The sequence below is a fragment of the Thunnus maccoyii genome, chromosome 19 (assembly GCF_910596095.1).
Source record: "Thunnus maccoyii chromosome 19, fThuMac1.1, whole genome shotgun sequence".
NCBI classification, from domain to species: domain Eukaryota; kingdom Metazoa; phylum Chordata; class Actinopteri; order Scombriformes; family Scombridae; genus Thunnus; species Thunnus maccoyii.
In genome coordinates, this window is record NC_056551.1 from 19,670,949 (window position 1) to 19,686,752 (window position 15,804).

General features: G+C 39.5%; 1 protein-coding gene across 3 annotated transcripts; it reads left to right on the plus strand.

Annotated features, from left to right (window-relative positions):
- The first annotated feature begins 1,963 nt into the window (after positions 1-1,963).
- Positions 1,964-12,310, plus strand: c19h18orf25 (chromosome 19 C18orf25 homolog). Of its 3 annotated transcripts, XM_042395114.1 has the most exons (5): positions 1,967-2,189; positions 3,195-4,097; positions 9,020-9,190; positions 9,674-9,785; positions 9,889-12,310. In XM_042395114.1, exons 2-5 carry the CDS (start codon positions 3,260-3,262, stop codon positions 10,076-10,078), a joined length of 1,311 nt encoding a protein of 436 aa, XP_042251048.1. In that variant the 5' UTR covers positions 1,967-2,189; positions 3,195-3,259; the 3' UTR covers positions 10,079-12,310. The 3 variants fall into 3 exon arrangements, with proteins under 3 accessions (XP_042251049.1, XP_042251048.1, XP_042251050.1); XM_042395116.1 differs by lacking the exon at positions 9,020-9,190 and having other exon boundaries at positions 1,969-2,189; XM_042395115.1 differs by lacking the exons at positions 9,020-9,190; positions 9,674-9,785; positions 9,889-12,310 and adding an exon at positions 5,949-8,692 and having other exon boundaries at positions 1,964-2,189.
- The last annotated feature ends 3,494 nt before the right edge of the window (positions 12,311-15,804 follow it).

Sequence of the window (15,804 nt, forward strand, 5' to 3'; positions counted from 1 at the left end):
CAATTATTTCTTATGTGTTTATTTCATGGTCTCCTTATTCATTAAATTTAAGGAGAGATATTTATACACTTTTTTTAAATTAATATTTGTATCCAACATATTGTTGTAAGACATTTCTTCGGACATTTTAAGCCTATAAACACCCACTCATCCAACCCTACATCTCCATAGCTAAATAAGTGACGCAAACAACTTGAATTTCATTAATTGCACGTTTTAAATTCAATATCAACAGACATGATAGGGGCCTTAGGGAGGGTTCTGCTTTATCACCTGAGGCCTTATCTTGAACAGGGACCCTGTGTCAAAATTTCAGCTCATACTGTGCTTATATGTTGTCTTTTGCTACATTAATGTTGAATTTAATAATTGCCACACATGTCTGACACTTAGTGAGAAGAAGGGGTTAATAGGGGCCCTGCTACTCAATTTTACCCCAGGCACTCCAGCAGGTTAATCTGACCATAACAGGGCTAGTAGCATACTTACTGTTACTTAAGTAAAATTAAGTAAAGCTAGTTTTACATTTAAAAAGTTTGACTCTTACTTTTACTCAGAAATGTGTTTTTCCCTCTTGTTCCTTCAGTTGGATGTTTGAGCTTCACCGTGCAGAATGATGTATGTTCAAAGTCTGATACTGAAAGGATGTTTTCACATTCATCTGCTGAAAGTGGAAAGTTTCTCTGTGCTTATTGAAAATCAGAGTGTGCGATGTGGAAACTTGAAGCCTGCAGTGCACGTACACAGAGAATAGACTTTACAGTGACGTAAGGGAACATTTTGTGTCTTTCAGTCTGAGATGAAATATATTTACATATTTATAGATTCTGGAATTTTTAATGAGGGAGAAGGAGTAGATGCCATTTTAAGGATTTTAAAGAGGTAATTACACTTTTTTTGTGGAAAAAACCACATCAGACACACATTATGGTTCCAAATAGAGTATATTTATGTCTTAATACATGTCTGGAGGGAACTTTAAGTAACAATAATGTAAAAATACACAGTGACAAGTAAAGGTCCTGCATTTGAAACTTAAGAGAACAGAAGTATGCACAGAAAAATATACTTTAAGTATCAACAGTAAAAGTGGCTATTATGTCAGAAAAATGTCTCCTGTCAATGTTATTGTATATTAGTGGAGTATTATTACTGATGTAATATTAAACAGTATTTACATGTTGTAACTGGTTGAGATTGAGCTCATTTGAACTATTTACACACTGTTGGGTACTTAATTCAGTGCATAACAATCCATTGTATTTTATATGCTCATTTGTGTTCAAGTGTTGTATCAGCTTTCAGATGTACGTCACTTTGGATAAAAGCGTCTGCTAAATGAAATTGTACATTGTGAAGTCCTAATCAACAGAATAGTAACCATAGTTTTCAAATAAATGTAGTGTTAGTGGAGCAAAAAATGTGATATTTCCCTCTGAAATAGGGAATAGTGAAGTGCAAGTACAGTATTATAAAACTTCACATAGTACTGTACTTGTTATAATTCAGGTTGTAGTGGCTGGTGGTGTACTGGAGGGCATTATATTGAATGGTGTTCCTAATATTTTGTTCAATCTATTAACATACATGAGGGGGACAAAATATTAGTATCACTTTTCAATATAATGCCCTCCAGTACACCGCCACTATCCACTACGACCTCAATAATAAACATAAAGTAGAATTATCACCTTTCTGACAACATCAACAAAAACTTAAAAAGTATATAAGTATATGTATATATATGTATAAGCTTCGTAAATGTACAATTTATGGTAAAACTACTGTACTGGATTGCATTGGGTTGCACAGGTGTACCTGATGAAGTGGCCGTTGAATGTGTAAACATCCCTGGTTGCCCTGCAGTATTTTCTCGTCCTGTAGTATTCATGACCGACCAGCAGGGGCGCTCGGTCATCAAAAAAGGCCGGAAGTGACGCACGTAGCTTTGTGACCGACGGACGGCTGATGGAGACATTTTAAAATAAACACACAGCTAACTGCTAAAGGCTAACAGAGCTCGCGAAGGTGCGAGCGCACTGCGCCAAAAACAAATTCTTCCAAGTTGTAAAGAAGTAAAGTATATTTAGCATTGCATTATTTATGCTGCATAAATTAGAGAGGTAACAAATTACCGAAGATGTTGAAAAGTCTGACACTGGGAAAAGAAGAATAAAACTAACGCCGCGGTAAGTTGCAACTAGCGCAGCCGATTTAAAATGCTAAGTTAGCTCATAGCTGCTGACATGATCCTGCCTGTTTCGCCTCTGGGTGGCTACATACTGCTTCCATTTTTAGGATCTTGCAAGGCAGCTGTCCTGCAATCTGAATATTTTTTTCCACGACCTGTTCTCGCCAAGTTTGTGTTGTGTGTGTATGTGTGTGAGGTTATGATCGAGGTTAGCTTCACTACGCAGCTAAAAGTAGTGTCTGGATGCCAAGCCTGTGTTAGCATCAGCTAGCCACAGACATAACTAACTAAAGTCATTCAGCCAGGCACAAATAAATGTCTCGTAATAGACACACGGAGTTTAATGTGACTGAAGAGGTTTAACATGCATTCACCAGTTCGCTCTCTTGCTGTAAGAGACGGAAAAGTGGGGGAAAAAGGCAGCAAAAAGTAAAAGTAACAGTCATTGCTCCTAAGATCCAGCCAACATTACGTTAGTTACTTGCCCACCAACAACACCGCTCTTTGGATATTATGGCTAAAATGGTGCATAAATTGCAATTATTTGTTGTTTTCGGTATGTGAAGTCAGTGGTCATGCAACATTTTAACCTAGTATAAAATGCACGATATTATTTCTTATGTGCTTGAAATGGTAAGAAAGGAGGAAATTGCTCTAATTTATATATGTAGTTGAATCAAAGATCTACAGGTTTGAAATAAATATTTTGGGGCCCGTGTGACTCCAATAATAATAATTCTGAATGACCACTATATTTGATATTCCCTTTGAGTATTAGATCTATTATACACGTTGTACTTTAATCTACAAATACTTGTAGAAAGCAGAAAACTAGAGTGGCAGTGCATTTTATGCTCAATGCTTACTGTACTGAAAGTGTGCCTTGTGAAAACATATAGATACTATGTCCCTTGCTCTCTGAGCACTCAGTGTGACACCCAGCATCTTGCACAGATGCAGACTGTGAATTGACTTTAGTGACATTATGTTTTCCTTCCTGCAGGTGAGCTCCTGTCCAGGCACATTGGTCCATGTTTGCTGGACCACTGGGCTCTGGGCTCAACTAGCATGAAGATGGCTGATTCAGAGAAGGCAGAGGAATTTGTGGATGCTGAGTGCCCCTCAGAGTGCCTTGATGAAGCACAATCAGCCACAACTTCTGTTCAGGGAGAGCAGGATGAGCACTTCAAAACAGAGACCACCACAAGTACCAGCTCACCACCAAGGGAAAAGGAAGAAGAGAGCCCCTTGCATACAGAGGGTGAGCAGAGTCTCCTCTCCATGCCATGCCTGATGAAGGAGCTCCGCAGAGACTCCCCAGAGTCCCAGCATGCCTCAACAGGAAGTGACAAACCTGTCTCACGTCATATCTATGAGAGTGACTCCTCAAACCCCTGCATGCTTTCCCCTTCATCCAGTGGCCACCTTGCTGACTCAGACACGCTCTCCTCAGGGGAAGAAGGCGCTGCTCCTGCCGCAGGAGAAGAGGAAGATGGCAATATGGAAGCTACAAATGATCCTGGCCAGGCAGCAGGAAAGCAAACATCTGCCACGGCAGCCGGGGGGAGGAAGTCTCGGCGTTCACGTTCGGAGAGCGAGATGCCTCCCAATGCAATGGCTGCAAAGAAAAACCGCTGCCAGCCCACCATGGTAGCAGCAGGAGGGCAGGAAAAACAAACCAATGGAAAACTGGCAAAAGTGAAAGGTCACCGGAGCCAGAAACACAAGGAGCGCATGCGTTTGCTGAGGCAAAAACGAGAGGCAGCGGCACGGAAGAAATATAACCTGCTGCAGGACAGCAGTACAAGTGACAGCGAGCTCACATGTGACTCCAGCACCAGCTCCTCTGAGGATGACGATGATGACACTTCGGGAGGCAGCAAGACAATCAAGACAGATATTCCAGGTAAAATCCATTGTTCACAACACATGCTTATGGCACAGTACTACTACCACAGTCCAGGGTATCAGCCACTTAGAAATCCCATGTAAAACACTCTATCACATAGTAATAGATGGACTCATAGGCCAACAGTGTACGACAATCAAGAGTCGAACACTTAACAATAAGAAGCCGGCTGCGTAAACTTTAAATTTTCAACCCAAATTAAATTGTACACTTGCTACATATAGTGAGAACATGTCATTCGGCCGTACAAAGCCTTTGTAACATCAGATCAATACAAACACTGCTTTGTTCGTTCTTCTCAGTCACATCATTTTTTTTTTAGTTATTTCCTCACTCATCATTTGTCTTCATTCATCCTGTCTTTAGATATTTAGATTCTCTGTTTAGAAGGGTCTACGCCCAGTCACTTGTAGTAATATATGTTTTGTACTTGGTACTTTGTCTCACCGTTTGCATGCTGTGGAAGTCTAGTGAACATTCTTCAACTCATGGAATGATATAAACAGAGTTGTGTTAATCTAACCTACATTGTGAGTTCTGCAATTCAACAAGTGAGCCATTTATATCCTCAGCCTTTGCTGTGAATAGACAATGGTGTATGATCTCACTGTGTTAGACTGCTGCAGCTACTCTTCAGTCTTGGGATGCTGATAGAAATATAGTCTTGTATAGTCTTAATGTGCCATTTTATTAGAATGCTTAAAAGTCAGTTTAATAGATCATCTTTTCAATTTAGGGGGGTTTAGTTAAAATGTCTTTCCGCTGAAGACTACTAGGTATTTCGTATATCCTGCTTTTCTGTCCTGCGGACAGAATATTCTTTAACCCTTGGTCTATCATACACTTCACTCTGCCTACACAAGAGGTAACAAAGCTTTGTAGAACTGCAAACAGGTGGTTCTCTTCTCTATAATTGGCTCTGTAGCACATTGACAGAGTTGGATAGCTCTTGTGTCATCTGACTAGAAAATATGAATGCATATCATGTCTGTGCTGTAAACTAAACTCAGGCACAGAAGTGTCTAATAATAAAAATAAACACTGACAGTATTGTCTGCTCGCACATCGACCCTATGTTTGTGCTCGAAGTTAACCTGATGTTTTCTGATGTTTGTAGAAATCTCTTGGGTGAGTTGAGTTTTGTTTAAGTAGCTACTATCAGGGTGGTATTTACAGGCCCACTGCTATTGGAAGAGAAGTCTCTTTGTTTACTTTAGGCTGATCTTTTCACTGTGATTACATTTCTTAGAATATAACCTGTTTGGTTGGTTCTGGTAGGTGTTTTTCTTTTCCAATAAATTCAGAACTTAGCTTGTGGTGTGTCAAGGCTTTTGTTTAATCAATTATTTTGTATGTCACTTTTTATTGTATTTCCAGAGTGGAACTAGTTTATCTAGTCTTGTTCAGGAGCACTGTAGAGGTATTATATAAGATGCCTATTTTGGCTCATACTAACCCTACCACATACTTATAAAGATAATTCAAATATTATCAGTTAAACATATCTGTCGCTCTTGCATCATAGGTTTGTACTTCATTTGCCTTAAATGGGTGTGTTTACTCCAAAGTCTCACCAGTTAACACATTATCCAAACCACAGCCACTAAATCAGTCGCCCAAGACATCCAGTTATCTTCTGTAGTACATGAAATGCTTTCAACCATCTTTTACATCCCGCACACAGATTTGAGTGCTTCAACTGCATGATGTAGTCCATCAGCATGAAAGAGTCGATCTGCACGTAACCAAAAACAAACTGTCATTTTCTCTTTTTAATACAAAAGTCCACCTCCGAAGCATGAAAGTGCTACTGTATTTTCTTATGGCTTGGCCTCAATGTCTTTAAAGCTGGCTTCAGACGTGCATCGGAGAGATCCAGAGTGGGCGCCCAGATTCATGGGCTGCTGGACACCAGTTCGTGGGACAGGAACGGCATCGGCAGCGTTCTGGAGGAGGCCATGACGCGTTTCGCTGTGATGCAGCGCCAGACTGAGGAGCGCTTCCGCATCTGGATGGAAAAGCTCGCACACCTCGACTCGGACAACGACTCGTCCAAACGCTCAAGTGATGCCCTAGAGGGGCAGCAGCAGGGGGCACGCCCATCCCCGCCCAGTTCCTTTTTGCCATCGTCAGAGTCTGCAGAGACTATGGCTGCCTACATGTTGGCACGAGAGAACAACAGTCTCACCCCTACCCCTATAAACAACAACATCCTACCTGAAGTGGTCACTCAGAATGGAAATCTAGGTGTTCCAGACCCTGGTCTCTTGAATGTTTAGATTTCACTTCTACTTCACTCCTCGCAGTTTCATACTTTGATCTTACCAAGTGTAGAACTAGTTGATGCAGAAAGCATGGCAGTGGGTATTTAATAGGTAAAACGATGCAAGGTCACTTAAACGGATAAACCATCAACAGCAGCTGGGCCTGAGCTGGTCAATTGGAACTTGACTCTGTGCGGACCCGAGGCCTAGTGCATCTGCTGGCACTGAATCACTGTGAGATTTGACATTCTGAATAATTCAACTCACCTGTTTGATTTCTGCAGCATCTGTGACACGGACATGGAGCATATCTCAATAGACTGTTGAGTCAGGGCTCTTATTGTATTGCTTATTGTATGGCTTGTTTGTTTTTTTTTGTTTTGTTTCACAGCTGTACACACACACATACACACAAGCATAACCAATAGCTGATTTTGTCATTCATACAGAATGTGCATTACAGTGGCTGGGCAGCCATCATTACAGTGCTAGGCGGGGTGCTGCTGCATAATAGCATGTGCCTTGTCATCCTGAATTCGTGCTGGGAATGATAGATAGAGCATCATAGTACTATTTCTTTAGGAATCAGGTTCAACACTATACACCGCCCTCCTTTCTCCTGAACTATGTTTGCACTTTGCTTGTAAGTGGTTCAGGACTTTTAAAACTCTTGTGACAACTTGATTTTGGTGGCATAGCTTTACTAACATCAAGACATATTAAAAAAAAAAATAGATTTACCTACAAATATAAACCCACTATACTAACCCACACAATCCCTTGCTTTTTAAAATCATATTACGCAATTAGATTAGATGTTTACATTTTTTAACGTTTGCCTGTCTGTTACATTTGCTGCTATCGCTGCCTTCGTGCAGTAACAAGAAACTAGTGAGGGAGAGATGAATCCTAATTTTTATTTTTAGTAGCCTGTGTATAGATTATGGACATCAGACAAGGCATGGGTTCCTTTTTGTTGTGGCTATTAGCTGCAGATCAAGAGCCTCAAATCTGTACTCATATAATATTCGCCTAGTTAATTTTTTATTTGCACTGGTCTGCCAGCTTGGCCTGTGTCTCTCCACAAGGCACTGCGTGTTTTCGCAGCTTGACTTTAAACTGAAAACCCAGGCATCATATAATAATAATTACACAGCAGCAATGCAGCTGCAGTACGGTGCATGGCAATGTTTACTGACTTCCTAAAAAGTGACTGATCTGGGTGATCAAGTGGCCTTCTCTGGTTCAGATCCTGTGGTCTTTTGAGGTGGAAACATTCCTCCTCAACCCCCGTCTCCTCAAACTATTTTTATGATGTAGATGACTATAGTGTCACGGTCCTTAACACTACTGACACTATCTAACCATCAAAGACATCGATGAAGGAATCTTTGGCCTAATCATATTTATAGTTAGGATGTTAAAAAAAGTGTGACATTTCCTTTATGTGTATATGTAGCCCTATGACTGTCAGTTTTACAAAACCTAAAGCTGAAAGCTTCGTCTCCCCACCTGTTTGCATGTGATTATATTAGTATATAGAATGTGCAAGGCCAAATAAGTTCTCATCAGCAGCATGAGTGCAAGGTATAGCTTTGCTTATGCTGATTAACGGTGACTGACAGAACATTTTATCTATTTAGTTGTTTCCTCTTGGCCTAATGTTTTTTTTTGTTTTGTTTCAAATGGTGTGAATATTGGTGTTTTTTTTAATTTCATGTTGCATAATTACGTTGCCATTTTGGGTTTAAATGGATCCAACGACTGCTGTCCTGTATTTGTTTAAAACTGAAATTACCTTTAAATCAACGGTTTTGTCAACACAGTAAAGGGAGCCTTGTGCATACAATCACAAACCGTGTGCATTAAAAACACCTAAGGACAGTCCATTGTTTACCAAAGAGACTATCCTGGTTTACATGAGTCCTTGTTTCTTTCTTTACTACATGGCCTTTACATTAGCAAGTGCTCGGTTTCTGTGGTAACCCTGGTACCTGCCCATTTCTGACCAATCAGCTATTCATAGGCAGTGTTCTCTCATAGTACATGCTGTCCAGACGAACCCCCTCACACACACCCCCACAGACATGTCTGGATAGCAGAGTGTGCGCGTCTCTGCTAGGGACTCCTCTTTACAAGGTAGAACTAAGATACACGTTCCCGCTCTTCCACAGAGTTCTTGTTGTGTTGTTTTGGCTTTTTATTATCCCACTGCATTTCATTCACCGAGTAAGATTATTTTGAAGTGTTTTTGTAATGACTGTATTCTAGTGTAGTTTTTATGTGAATGGCTGTTATTTTAAAAGCAATAAATGGAGAGAAAAAATGGCTTTTGCACACGGTTTATTAATACATTGCAAACACAACCACGCTTCAGAATATAAAAGCCTTTAAAAAGTGATAACTTTATTCACAGAAGGAGGGAGGTTCCTGTAATTGTTCATGGTCTACAGCAGGACTAGTATCATCAAATCGAATTAGCCAAAATGTTTTAAGCCTTTGCAACTGGGGAAAACAGGGTGTGTTTCCTTGTTTTTCTTGTAGACGCTGCAGCTAGCAGGACTGTGGATGCAGTGTCCAGTCTCTGTTCCAAACAGAGTCCCACTATTCTCAGGCATGATTTGAATAATGAAGTGTTTTCTTTGTTTTCTGCAGACGGGCCTCCAGTAGTGGGTCACTATGATATTTCAGACACTGATTCTAACCAGGAGAGTATGAGTGTGGAGACAGTCCGGCCCACGGTGATAAAGCATGAGCTAAAAACACACAGAGGCCAGGATATGGCAGCTCACTCTGGGTGTATAAGAGCTCTGAGCTCTATCTCAGGTCAGTTACAAACCCGGTATATCCAAAACTGATACTTTCCACTCCTCTTAGTGAAGACAGGACATTTAGAGGCATGGGTGTCATCAATAAGCAGCGTGCTATGTGGGGGAAACGGTTTTATTAATCTCAGCAAGAAGCCTTTGAAGTACTTCTGCCTTCATCCCACACTCCACTGGCTTGCATTTGGTGCTATAAAAAAGTCTCGCTGCCTTGCTTCAAGACAAAAGAATTGACCTTTTTCTATGAGGGACTAGCTGGCATTGTCAAAACATGAATATAAAGTCTTCAATTTCTGTTTTGTCCCAACGTGTCACTCCATGCTATCCAGTCAGCTTTTCAAACACAAGTGTCAGATTCATCATTGTTTTGTTCCTGTCTGTGTCAAAGCAGCTGCAGTCTTTATATGTCAGCAAGGCCTGAAGCTCACTAATGCTCCGGCCCTCCATACAATGTGTGACTGTGTTCCTCTTTTATTTGTTTCAGGCCACGTGGAGGCAGAGCTGTCGCACAAGGAGAGTTCTCAACACAAGGGCCAGATTAACATTGCTTCCTCAGACAGTGAGGTGGAAATAGTCGGAGTGCAAGAGAAAGCACGGTAAAGACAGTCGGGAAACTTTATCTGTAGAAGTTTTGATTATTTCAGATATTATGAATTGATTGTGCAAGTGAATTCAACTTTTTTTTTTTTCTAAATCCAGATGTGCCCATCCATGTGGAGGTGTGATAAAGAGTTTGTCCACCTGGAAGGAGAACTCAGTGGAGCAGTTAAACAGCACAAATCAGCCACAGCTCTGGACTACTGTTTCCCCTCAGCCCAACTGGGTGTCCCCTCCTGAAGTGGTGGACCTCACGCTGGACGAGGACACCGGACACAAATACCTACTTTAAACAACTTGTACACTGAAGAACTCCTCATTTTCTCCCTCTCACTCCTCCTCACCCCCTCTCGCCTCGCCTCGCCTCGCCTCCATGTTACGGCTGAAATCCTTCCTAGAGTTGCAGCCTCGCCTGTAACCGCTCGTGGACTCTTCCTGCTCCAGAGCACTGTTTGTTTTAAAACTTACTGTTGAACAATCATATGTATCAAAGCCATTCTACTGATGTGATTCCCTGATCTCGACTTGTCAGCTATGAATTTAGTTGTAATAAAATGGGACGGCACTTCAAGTGCAGGTGGAAATGTACGTAAGAGTGATCTGTTAATGATAGCAATATCCTCCCTTCATTTAATACCTCAGTTCCCCCCTCGATAACGGATGTAGGTAGTCATTTTGTCTTGTGTGCTTGCAAGCTGTATAGTGAAAAACTTAAAAAAGTTGCTGCTTGAGAGCAGGTCAGTATCACGACGTGGCTGTTGACCTGCTTCAGTACAGACTGGTGTATTTTCAGACTGGATTCGGCATTTTTACCTGCAGTCACCTGCAGTCAAGACAAAACGGCAGCTGGTACACTTTCTGTTGTACAGTAGACCTTAGATGGCTAGGTTCTCTTTGTACCTCCCTACGGTCAATTTTGTTTTCAAAAGTCTCACCACTGGTTTCACATTTAGTTCAGGCTGCATTGCTTTACTATACAGTGCCCAGGACTATTGAGTTTTTTGTTTATTCCCAAATTTACAGCTTTTTTTTTTTTTCGCTACTACCATATTACAAGCTTATTCTTTTCATGAAAGTAAAGAAAACCACTGGTTAAAATCAAGACTCTGAGGGCAAAAACACAAGCGCACACATCACAACACTAAAAAATTATGACTCATTTCCACCACAGCCAAACTATCTCCGGCATATTGGCAATATAAATGATGTACATTTCAGTTTTTTTTACATATTTTTTCTTAGAGTCTGAGAGTGTCCCAGGTGATTATCTGTGAATGTATGACCCTGCAGTGCTGACCGGGTGCACTTATGGTTTGCATGCTTGTCCTGAGTGAATGCAAACTCCTTTAAACCTCTGGGGACCCCTTTATAACAACTGAGGAAATGTATCTTCCATTGAATACTGCAAAGCAAGATGGCCTGACTGCCTTGAAATGTGCACTATTTTCTTTTAGAATCGTATAAAGCTTATTCTTTTACCTTACAAAGCAGTGGATTTTGCTATCTCGACAATAAATATTTTAATAATAGATGTGAATTTAGCACATGTATAAAAAAAGAGTAAAAGTGGTGTTGAGTTTGTGCCCACGTGTAGGGCATTTCTAGAAGAGACATTTACTGTATGAACTGTTCTTACCCTGATCCTCAGGGCCTGCTTGTTCTCTCTTTTTCCCTGTGGTCTTATTTTTGTCCTCATGCAGTACTGCTGGTAAATTTTTATCATTGATTCACCTTCATATACTGTTTAGCATGTTTTGGATAACATCTAGTTTCCTAAGTGATGCTTGGAATAGTAGTATCATACTATTTTACTTCTGCTGGTCACAGAAAGGGAAAATCCTGAATATAAGGAACTAAACCAAAGTCTAAATGGAATTTTTATGTTTTTGTTTTCTTTCCCTGTTTGAATTTTTTTTGCTTCTGGCTTATTCTTTTTTTAAAATTTGCTCCATAAGTCTAAAATATTTTAATTTGGAAGTCGGTGTATTTGTTGTGAAATGAGGTGACACGAATTCATGCTTCAAACTCAAGATACAGTTTCGTATAATGTGACGTGTTTTGTTTTTTTTGTTTGTTTTTCATTGGCCAGTTCTTTCCACTATATGCAGCTACCACTGTAACGAGAGTTCTTTTACCAGACCACTTCTGCTTGCAAAATCCATTCTTGCTATTGTTCCTTATGAAATGTAAGTAAGACATTGCTCATGTCTTTATTTTTTAGAGATAGAGGTTTGGTAGAAAATAGGGCAGCGATGCTCTCAATTACGGTTGCACATAGCATGTTTTGGTCACATCTTTAACCTCAAGTCTTGATATTATCCTCATTACCGGTAATTTAGCCTTGCTCTTCTGTTATATTTTTTTTTGTTTTGTTTTGTTTTATTTCGCTGTCAGTATTTTAAATTAACAAAAAAAAGGTGTTTATTTTGTTGCTTCTGCAAGTCCTTGACTTCCTTGAAATTATGTCTGTAGAACAAAAAGAAACTATTTTAAAACTAAATAAATATAGCATTATTTAATGACAGTCTTGTACAGTCATTTGTTTACTCCATCATTCATATCACATTCTGATGAATGAATATCTTCTTGCAAATCTGGCTGCTAATTTTGGCTCTAAAAAAAGTAACCTAATTGGGACTGAAGTTTATGGATTGTAGACAGTGACACTTGTTACATGGTTTTTATCCTTTCAAACATCCAAAAATACAATTTTAGAAAACTGTGTAACTTTAATTCAACTTCAAAAACTTCCTCATATTTAAATACTATAATATTAATTGATAAATGCGTCTGACGTCCTCAGTCTCGTCTATTAAGAAATGACTGTGCTTTATAGCAGTATGTTCTCTCTATCAGTGAGAAGAATCGCCATCATAGGTACAATGCTTAATGAGACATTGTTTTCTTTCATCCAGTGGCCAAACAGTCTAGACAACTGCCTCGCTGTGAACAATACAACCTCACCCTCACCCACAAAAGTAGCATGCCGGGTCAGAGGTCACACCGTGACACCTGCCACTAGGGGGACATATGGAGTTCACATGAAGAGGACAATGAGGGAGTGGAGCAATGCAGTCGGCGGGGCCCTTTTCCCTAAAACCAAAAGGCCTTTAGCCATCTCTTTTCACCCTTGGGGCAGAACATCAGCTGTATGCTAATTTTCTTATATGGCAGTGGTGGCCTCACAGAGCAGTGAATGTGCTTGCTCACTCTCAAAGCCTGAAACAAGTTTCCTTCCTTTTGCCGATATCTCTTTAGCCTGGATGATGCAGATGAAGATAGTTTGCTGTTCCAGGTTATATCCAGACAGCTCCAACCACCACCACCACCAACCAAAATAATGCATTTAACTACTTTTAATTACCAGTGAACACAACATAAAAGTTTACCTTCAGCCTCTGTTAAAGATGATTCAGATTCAGAGCCATTTTCCAACCATCTCCCGCTGGTTCTTAATTGTTTCAAGTTAGGACTATTGCGAAATATTTAGATCTGAGGTGATTAGTTGTTGACTAAAAAAATCTAAAGCTATTTTGACAATCATTTCAGCCATTGTTTAAGCAAAAATAGTTTAAAAACTAAATATTCTCTGGCTTAAGCTTCTGAAATGAGCGGATTTGCTGCCTTTCTTTGTTTTAAATCATTGTAAACTGAATATCTTTAGGTTGAAATGAAAACAAGACATCTGAAGACAAGACATCATTCATTAATTTCAAAAATAATTGGCAAATTAATCCATCATGAAAATAATCCTATATATACTGTATATAAATCATTTAAATGTTTGTTGACATGCTGCATTGAAATAGAGGGCAATGTGTCTCATAATCATGAGTAAAGAAATGAAATACAATGGCTACTGTTCTTATACTGATATGTATGTATATGACATGTATGCTAAATGTTACGTAGTATAAAGTAATAGTTTGACAGTACTAGAAGTCAAAGGCCTGTTACTTGTGAGTGAAAGGAAGTGATTGCCGTAGTTTGACCTGTACTGATGGTAAACCATTGTGAAAGGCTCTTTGTGTTGCACTGCAGGCTTAAAGCATTAGATGGTGGGAACTGGAAGACGAGGACATATGGGACTAAGAGTTTTGTGACCCCCTGAGCCTCCCCATGCCCATCTGTTCCTTTACCCTTCAGGCTTAACACTGAAGGCAAGGAGGTTTTCAGTACACAGTTCTTCTGCTGTACAGGGAAATGGTGCAACATATGTTTATATGAAAGGGTTGTTTTTTTAAAAAAAAAAAGAATTATGATGGGAATTAAATATTACTTAATGATCTGTAACAGATAATTAAGCAGCATTTTCTAATGTCTGTGTCTACTGGAGTCTTCTCACTGAGGGGACAAATGATCTGCTGGGTCCCAAAGTGAGGATGGATAAGATTAAACTATAATTTAATATGGTTTATGTGAAATTACATCAAATAGAGAATAACTCAGGACTCAGGTGTTTTATTGACCTTAAGAAATCCTGTTACAAGCTATGTAGTCTTTGCTCATGTGTTTCGACTGATTAAATGTCTAGTGTCAAGCTTAGGGAAGGAAAATTGAACTGGAGAGGACTTTTCTTATAAGTCTGACGAACGAACGGCTACTTGAAATGTCTCAATTTGGCTGTGAAAAGGAGTCTAATTGCAACTGGGGTCTATGAACCGAAAACACTGTCATTTGTTACATAGTGGTGGAAGAAATACTCACATCCTTAAGTAAGGGTAGAAATACCATTATGTAAAAGTACTCTGTTACAAGTAAAAGTCCTCAATACAGAATTCACATGACTTGTACTACTTCTATTGGTTCTACTAGTAGAATTAACTCACTATATCTAAAGTAAAAGTATTCATGAAGCAGAATGGCTCCTTTCAGAGTGTTAAATCTGTTATATTAGTGGACTGTTAATATCGGTGGCATTTTATTGGCATTTCAATGAACTTCTAAATGTTTAAATGTCGGGTGAAGCTCATTTGAACTCTTATAAACTGTTGAGTAGTTCAAAAACTTTGCAAGCCTGCGGTCGATCCCCACAGGTGTTTTCACTTATTTTATCTGATTAAAACTTTTCTCAGGGCTTTGAGGATGTGTGCACAGACTGGACGTGATTGGAGTTTGATGTGGAGCAACTTTGAACTTCATCATTATTATTAGTACCCAGAGTCTGGTGACCTTGGAGCTTCGCAAGACTCCAGCAGGTGTAATCAGCCACAATATGTGAAAACACCTGTGCGGGTATGCAGGGCCATGCATCACATGTCACATGTTTTGTATATAAAATCAAATTAACTGGTAATTTTGGCTGGTGAACAGATATAGTCAATCAATCATTTACTTTATGTGTGCAGCATAAAGTAAAAACACAAACAATATAGATATGAAGCATCAAATAAATACAAAAGAAAACAAATGTTAAAACTAACTACTATACTATAACTAAAAAGGAGCATAAATTATAAACACTCACAAAGTTGTACTTTCCACCACAGCATATTAAATTGTAGCTTAATCTTATTCTTCTTCGTTTTTGGATCCAATGGATCCTCTGTCCAAGCTAGGACCCCTCATCAGATAGAAGACACCAACACAGTCAATATGTTACAGATTATTGCTTAACATTTTTATTGTACTTCCCCTGAAAAGCAGCCTATTTCTGAGGTATACAGTGCTAAAATAAAACAGTATATGTAGTGTGCTGGGATTGAAACAGGTTTTGCTCACTGTAATCATTCCTCCTGTTCATACTGACCATGAAAAGATCCCTTCATAATGCACTTACAAGTGATTGCGGACAAAATCCACAAGCCTCCTTCTGTGTCAACATGTATTTAAAACTTTATCTGAAGGTAATATGAAGCTTCAGCCATTCAAATTAGTCCAATCAAGTAGATATCTTTCAACATTACAGTCTTTTTATTGCCAAAGTCCCTCTTTTTGTTACTATACTTCCACTGCAGCTCAGCAGGGAAACACTGTCCAAGGAAACATAAAGAGGGAATTTAATGCTAAATGTGGCAG

What these genes read in the sequence shown, in the direction of transcription:
- c19h18orf25 (XM_042395114.1), top strand. Translation starts at nt 3,260, where the DNA reads ATGAAGATGGCTGATTCAGAGAAGGCAGAGGAATTTGTGGATGCTGAG. An exon ending in AATCAAGACAGATATTCCAG is followed by an intron (nt 4,098 to 9,019) that starts GTAAAATCCATT and finishes TGTTTTCTGCAG; the next exon opens with ACGGGCCTCCAGTAGTGGGT. An exon ending in AGCTCTGAGCTCTATCTCAG is followed by an intron (nt 9,191 to 9,673) that starts GTCAGTTACAAA and finishes TATTTGTTTCAG; the next exon opens with GCCACGTGGAGGCAGAGCTG.